Source organism: Sinocyclocheilus anshuiensis, unplaced genomic scaffold, assembly GCF_001515605.1.
Source record: "Sinocyclocheilus anshuiensis isolate Anshui unplaced genomic scaffold, SAMN03320099.WGS_v1.1 scaffold71, whole genome shotgun sequence".
NCBI lineage: Eukaryota > Metazoa > Chordata > Actinopteri > Cypriniformes > Cyprinidae > Sinocyclocheilus > Sinocyclocheilus anshuiensis.
In genome coordinates, this window is record NW_015548203.1 from 1292558 (window position 1) to 1300194 (window position 7637).

The 7637-nt window shown below is 35.3% G+C and overlaps 2 protein-coding genes across 2 annotated transcripts in view; one reads left to right on the forward strand and one right to left on the reverse strand.

Annotated features, from left to right (window-relative positions):
• Nucleotides 1–2583, forward strand: part of LOC107653434 (pre-rRNA-processing protein TSR2 homolog) — a 4167-nt gene extending 1584 nt beyond the window's left edge. The window contains exon 5 of the mRNA XM_016440150.1: nucleotides 2098–2583. Coding sequence (XP_016295636.1) covers nucleotides 2098–2208 — 111 coding nt within the window. The 3' untranslated portion in view covers nucleotides 2209–2583. The remainder of the gene's footprint in view (nucleotides 1–2097) is intronic.
• A 190-nt stretch (nucleotides 2584–2773) lies between these two features.
• LOC107653406 (SRSF protein kinase 3-like) overlaps nucleotides 2774–7637 on the reverse strand; it is a gene marked incomplete at its 5' end in the record, with an annotated part of 24297 nt that continues 19433 nt past the window's right edge. Inside the window, 5 exons of the mRNA XM_016440115.1 lie at nucleotides 2774–3538; nucleotides 4749–4841; nucleotides 5802–5871; nucleotides 6011–6118; nucleotides 6237–6334. Of these exons, the coding sequence (XP_016295601.1) occupies nucleotides 3354–3538; nucleotides 4749–4841; nucleotides 5802–5871; nucleotides 6011–6118; nucleotides 6237–6334 (554 nt within the window). The remainder of the gene's footprint in view (nucleotides 3539–4748; nucleotides 4842–5801; nucleotides 5872–6010; nucleotides 6119–6236; nucleotides 6335–7637) is intronic.

Genomic DNA, 7637 nt, shown 5'->3' on the forward strand with positions numbered 1-7637 from the left:
ACGCTGACAGACCACAATACCAGATACAACATTACAGTAGGCTATATCAGCGGTTCCCAATTCCAGTCCTCTGCACATTTCATATGTATCTCTTATCACGTGTGACGTTTGTTCTGTTCGACCATGAGTGCCCTGCGAAGTGGACATCACCGGATATTCCGCCATGATTCCAGTTCGAAGTGAGCATATATGTTCCATACAAAGTGAATTTAAATAGTATTTATTTACAGAGGTATATTATGTCACACTTCTCTAGTAAGTTTCGTCTGTGTGTGAAGACGCTGTGCAGCGCAAATCCGTGAATGAATGTTCAGAAGTGAAGTAAACTTTCCCCTGCGTGAGGACTGGAATTGGGAACCTCTGGGCTACATCTTGTGTCATTCACCAGTGAGAAAACTTTATAGTACAGTTAGTAAAAGTACTACAATACCATGAAGGAAGATCGGGTTGTTGATGTTTGTCTGCCATCCTCGCTCTGTCTGCACAGCGTGCCTGAACGCACTGACGACGTATCCTGTCTGCGCGAACCCGATGCACAGAGGTATGCTAATATATACGTTGACAGGCAGGTAGGAAAGCCAATTAAAACGCTCGGACCGAGCGTTTTGATTGGACGAACATTTCTTGGTCCTACGCCTTCCACAGAATATATAAATACAGACAAATACATTTAGACCACTTAACTTATTGATTGCTATGGGGATGTGAAGATACTTTCAACCAGCATAACAAAAATATTTTCTGAAGACAATCACCTATTGCACCTTTAATATTTTAAGTGTTATTTAAAAATATAAATGTAATATAAAAATATATAGGTTTATTTTTTATTATAGATATATTTGTGTATATATTATTTTAAAATATTTTTTATATTTTAAGTACATATATTTACAGGTGCATCTCAGTAAATTAGAATGTCGTGGAAAAGTTCATTTATTTCAGTAATTCAACTCAAATTGTGAAACTCGTGTATTAAATAAATTCAATGCACACAGACTGAAGTAGTTTAAGTCTTTGGTTCTTTTAATTGTGATGATTTTGACTCACATTTAACAAAAACCCACCATGTAGCAAAATGTATTTGTCTGTATTTATATATTCTGTGGAAGGCGTAGGATCAAGAAATGTTCGTCCAATAAAAACGGTCGTATCAGGCTAAAGTTAACATTTTCCAAGATCTCCTACTGCACCTTTAAAAAAATGGTTAAATAAGAGAGCTACAGCGGAATGTCGATTGGGTGTGTGAGCTGATGTTAAGATAAAAAGTTGTTCCTGTTCAGTCTGTTAATGAAAATCATATTCTTGATATTAAGCTGTTTCCGTGAGTCCTTAAAATGAACTCTTCCTCATCCCAGTAAGATGATGCGGCCGCTCGGACGCAACAATATTCAAATCAATTCCGGTGGCCTGGCAACTTCTCCTGGTGCTCTAAATCCGGGCCATTTGCCTTTATTCAACTTTATTCTCGAAACATTTCGACTTTATTCGAAATAAAGTCGAAATTACGAGAATAAAGTCAAAATAACGAGAATAAAGTCGAAATATTTCGACTTTATTTTCGTAATATCGACTTTATTCTCGTAAAGTCAAAATATTTCGACTTTATTCTCGAAATATTATGACTTTAATATCGTAATATTAGATTTTTTATTTTTTTAACGTGGCACTAAAACGCCGTTGTAAATGATATATAAAAGAAATAATAAAAAAAAAAATAAAAAAAAAAATTTCCTCCGTTTTTCAATTAATGGTACAAAATATTTGATACTCGTTGGCATGTTATTATGAATGTTTCAATATTTATATTTAACATTTTAAGTGTAATATTTCTGTATAATATATACAATTAATATATCAATATAAAAATAATCGTATGTGTGTATGTATTATTTTTTTAACATTCGTTATGTTTTTAGTATATGTATTTATATATGATATATAAAAAATAAATAACCTTAATAAAAAAAATACCGTATAATATATTTAGGATTTTTTTCATGTTTATTAATTAATGGTACAAAATTTTAAAAGTAGATCATGCAGTATTAGAAGCAAATGTCCCCTTTATGAATTCTCTCTGGTTGTTTTTCTCAGGCTATGGAGTGTGGTGGAGGTGCAGCAGTGAAGGAGCAGCATCTTCCTCCTTGGGCCGCGAGTCATGAGGAAGAGGATGATGGCTGGACGGTTGTGCGCAGGAAGAAGTGACTGGACTTACAGTATTAGGACTGATTAATTTTTTCATTTAATACATTTTAAGGGCTTCTGCGTCTCTGAATACTTCTGTATTCACAACCGTGACAAACACATGAAACCCACAGAATGGTGCATCTGACTAATGTTAAAACAGATGGATTTCCTCACTGGACTTCTTCCATGGGTTTCCTTTATAAATGCGTAGTTTGGGTACACAGTCTAATTAAATCAATTTGTGTATGCTTTGTAACTGGTCTGGTTTGGACATTTTCATGGTCTAGTTGTGGCCTAGCCACACACTGATCTTTGACTTCCTGTAACTTATTACTTGTAGGTTAATGCCTGCAATGGTCCTTTATCGCCCTCTAGTGTCACTATAGTGTCACAGCAACAGTAAAATACAGTGCTGGATTTTACAATGTAATATTTGAGTTTTTTCAAACATGGCGTACAGGTTTTGCTAAACCTGTAGTCGATGGAAGAAAAAAAAATCATGCAATAAATTATTATAATTATTGTTTGGAACAATAAACAGTGCCAGAGCTTTCATAGTTCTCATTATTATTGACAATGTTAAAATATGCTCCATTGTTACAGTACATTATCGTAACCACATGAAGATTATTAAAAAAAAAATACTCCATTATGACATCTGTGTTTGTAAGTGAGCCTTTATTCTTCAGTACACAGGGTTTAAGAGCTCAAGTCTTTATTGAATTCAGTCAAGTATTCATACAGTGTTCTGTATGTGCACAAACAAGCACTCCTCACACATATTCGCAGAGAAATATAAAAAGGTGAGGGCTTTTTTTTTTTTTTTTACTTTTTTGTTTTTGCAGATGGCATGTCAAGGCACTATTTTAACATATAAATATGTCACCCTTCTACACAATTAAATGACCGTACAATGAAAACTCTGACTACAGACATTGTCTCCATCATGTTCAGAGATCAAAGCTTCTTTAAATAAATATATAAAAAACAACATAGGTTTGAGGTTCTAGCTAGGTCTGTGCTCAGATACTGTATCTCCAGTAGGTTTTACCTTAGCAGTGAGTTTATGCTCTGAAAGGTGGATGTGTGTGTGCACCAAATGATCAGACGGACCTAAATGACGCAGACCGCACAAAGGCAGTGAACACAAGGAAAACGGCGCGTTAGGAGTTGATCCAGGGGTGCTGTAGACACTCGGCGGCTGTGGCACGGTTCTCCGGGATGGACTCAAGCATGGTGAGCAGGAAGTCACTGAACTGGGCTGCTTGATCCAGCGGCCACTCGTACTTCTCTAGTAGCACCTCGAACAGCCCCCACGGCTTCAGGCTGGAGATGTGCCTCAATTCACCTACATACAAATACAAACACACACACACACACACACACTCGGGTCAAAACATTCTCATGCAAACTCAAGGACGAAACAGCATGCAAATGTCAAGGTGGCCTGTTTTCTATGAAAGTAGTCCAGCACTGTCTGAAGGAAAGTTGTGAATCCAGGTAAAGAAATATAAATAAATAAAATACATTTGTAGCAATAGCCAACAATACATTGTATGGGTCAAAATTATTGACTTTTCTATTAAGCCAAAAATCATTAGGATATTAAGTAAAGATCATGTTCCATGAAGCTATTTTGTAAATTTCCTACTTTAAATATATTAAAACTTAATTTTTGATTAGTAATATGCATTGCTAAGAACTTCATTTGGACAACTTTAAAGGCGATTTTCTCAATATTTTGATTTTTTTTTTCTCCCTCAGATTCCAGATTTTCAAATGGTTGTATCTCTACCAAATATTGTTCTATCCTAACAAACCATACATCAATTATTTCTTTATCAATTATTATAATTACTTATTTATTCAGCTTTCAGATGATGTATAAATCTCAGTTTATAAATAAATCTCAGTCAAATTGACCCTTATATGACTGGTTTTGTGGTCCAGGGTCACATATATATTAAGCATCTGCTGCTGTAATTTTTAACAAGTTTAGAAAATTATATATATATATATACACACACATATTTAGATGCCTAAACACTTAGGACTATCTGTAGATTTATGGGGTGGGATTTGTCGTTCTATAGCAGTGGACAAATGGAATTTATTCATTCAATTATGCATTCAACACAATAAGAGCAGTCATGCTCTGTTGCTGGAGTTAGGAAACATGAGAGGCTCTTTCTCAGTGGCTTAGAAATCAAGCGGAGTGAACTCTGAACGGGTTGATCTTCAGCAAGGCTGTTCTGAGCTAATAATATCCTGACTATTCATCACACGTCTGTGGAAAACCTTTTGAGAAGAAGCACTAAACGAATGAACCTGCATGTCACAATGTTCTGGGGTTTGTCTATGACCTGATGATGACTGAATCTCATCTTAATGGACCATAAACTCAAGCTCTTCATGCAAACCCTTTTTTTCTTCGTTTTTTTAAGGGAAAGTGACTCGAGAATGTCAGGGTGAATCTGATGAAGAACATGCCTCTGTAAACATCCAGAGTTGCATTTTTTGAAGGAAATCTTTAAGAATAGTGTTTGCTGAGCTCTTACCTCTTCGGCTGAAGTATTCTCTGGAGTATCTGCCTGACAGGGCGAAGTGTGGAGGAATGGGACCCAGCAGCTCAATGATGTGAGCTATGTGATCTGGAAAACAATACAAAAGAATCACACAAACATATTCTTAGACTATGGAAACTATGGACATTTAAAAAAAAAAAAGTTTTTGAATTTTTTTTTACACTCACCAAGGCTGCATTTATGTGATCAAAAATACAGTAAAAACAAAAATATTGTGAAATACTAGGGTTTCATTTCGGTTATTTTTCCTAACCGACAAATGATGCTCGTTAACCGATTGTTAACCGTTAACCAACAAGATTATTCTAAATTAGAACTGAATTAAATTAGAAAGGATAAGTGTCTGTGACGCGTTAAAAATACTAACATTTGTTTCCCGGGGAATCATTTTACATGCGCAAAATGCAGCAAACAACAGAACATGAGGATTCACATGCATCACATCTTTTGACAGCACTAAAAATAACTGATTTCTATTTGAATATTTTAAATGTAATTTATTCCTGTGATGCAAAGCTGAATTTTCAGCATCATTACTCTCATCTTCTGTGTCACATGATCCTTCAGATATCATTCTGATTTGCTGCTCAAGAAACATTTCTTATCATTATCAATGTTGAAAACAGTTGTGCTGCTTCATATTTTGTAGAAACTGTTAAATTTTTTTCAGGAGTCGTCAATAACTAGAAAGTTCAAAATGACTATTTATTTGAAATGGAAATCTTTTGTAACATTATAAATGTTTTTACTGTTACTTTTGATCAATTTAATGCATCCTTGCTGAATAAAATATTAATTTCTTAAAAAAAGTAAACAATACTGATCCCAAACTTCTTGATTCATGAACCAAGCCTACAGTTCTGAGACTGATGCAAAGCAAAAAAAAAAAAAAAAAGTATTTGAAAAGAGAAAAAAGTCTGTGTACTTTCATTATTTTAAGAGGCTCATCCCATTAAAAACAGTCTTTAAAATTGACCTATAGTCACTGAATATAAGTAACCTGGGAGGAAGACCAAGAGAACTGACCTTCATCTCGAGTGTAGTCCTCTCCTGAGTGAGGCTCAAACAGATAGTCTCCAGTCGCCAACTCAAACGCCTGCGAAGACACATCATATTACTGCTCTCTCACATGACGCACAAGCAGGAAGCTCAAATGTACATATGAACATCCTGACCATTTTTTCAGTGTGTTTATGGAAAAGTATATGTTAGATCAACACTGAATGAGTTCGTACCATACACGCAGTGCTCCATATGTCAGCGGGGGGTCCGTACTCGGCTCCGATCAGCACCTCCAGAGCTCGGTACTGGCGAGTCTGGATGTCCTCGGTAAAGTGCTTGTGCTGATGTGGAGGAGAGGACATCAGTAAACATCACACATCACCAGCTCTTTGTGTTCAAACACCTGATGTGATCCATAATTCACTTTCTGAATGCCTGGAATCGACCCACTGTACTCACCACCCAGCATGCATTGCCTAGGTCTGCAATCTTGATGCGTATTTTATCTGCGTTCTGAGGTTCTAGAGGATTCACTAAGAAATCAGCAGCAGAGCACGCTGTAGGGGAAAAAACAGACCATTTGAACATTGATGTGAAATTTTCAGCAACATAATTACAGCCAATCAGAAGATATTTGACATTTAATTTAAGATAAAAAGCCTATAGAGAGCAGCAGTTGGATTCCAGAGGTAAGAATCCCATTTATTTTCTTCACAGGGGAACTGATTTTGAGTGATAACTTAAAAACAGACCTACTGTGAACTATGAGGTTGTTAATAAATGGTATATGCTTTGGTTAAAGCCATCAGTCACATTATTTCAATTTTATAAAAATTAAATATATACTATCCATAATTCAGCAAGAACATCTCTACTAATTATAGAGACTCTGATGATGTGTCTCCAGTTACTAACATCATAAATCTTGTAAAGTTTTAATATTTCCATTTTTAAAAAAACTTTAATGCACATTTTTTAACACTACGTTATATTACATTAAATTACAGAAGATTAGTCACAGCTGCAGTGTGTTTCTAATATAACAGCTGATGGATTGACAGCTAATTTAACATCTTTCTCTCTTCTGATCACCATAATCAATCTCTCAGTATTTTTCCCCTCATAGAAACCCTTTTTCTTATGCTACTGTGGCAAATGGGAATGGAAAAATGATGTGTTGTAGTTTCCGTTCACCACTATAGAAGTTTACCGAACTAAGATGAATTCTCAGAACCTCGTAAATGTAAAAAGGGACCTTTATATCATTTAACTCTTTCCCCGCCATTGACGAGTTATCTCGCTTTTTAGAAGAAAACGCTTCCCCGCCAAAGACGAGTTTTTACGGCTTTTCGTGTTTTCACTGTTATACACATCTTCTGAACGAGTACAAAACCTCCCGAACAAAAACACACGTGAACAGGATGGAGAAACTAGCGATCTCTTATGTAAACAGATGCATATGAAAAAGAATGCGATCATCAGCAATGGCAGCATATACATGAAAACTGCATAATGTTACGGAGTAAAATGTTGATCCAGGAAGTGGTATATGTCTGTGCAAGTTTTGGAGGTATTGATGGAAGCGATTTACTGGATTTATGCTTTGATAATCGTACTGCATATTATCCAGATGTAGTTTTTGATAAAAATTTGATTTTCTCACCTTTTCGCTCAAAATAATGCATTTTTTATAAAACCTACCTATATTCAAGTATTGATAAAAAAAGAATGCTTTAAGCTAGAATAAAACGGATTTTTTTGTTTAAAAGTAGAGGCTCTGATCTTTATTTTGGTGTATTGCATATTCAAATATTCATACAGCAAAATATACTGGAGGCCATCAAATTTGAGTGAAAATCA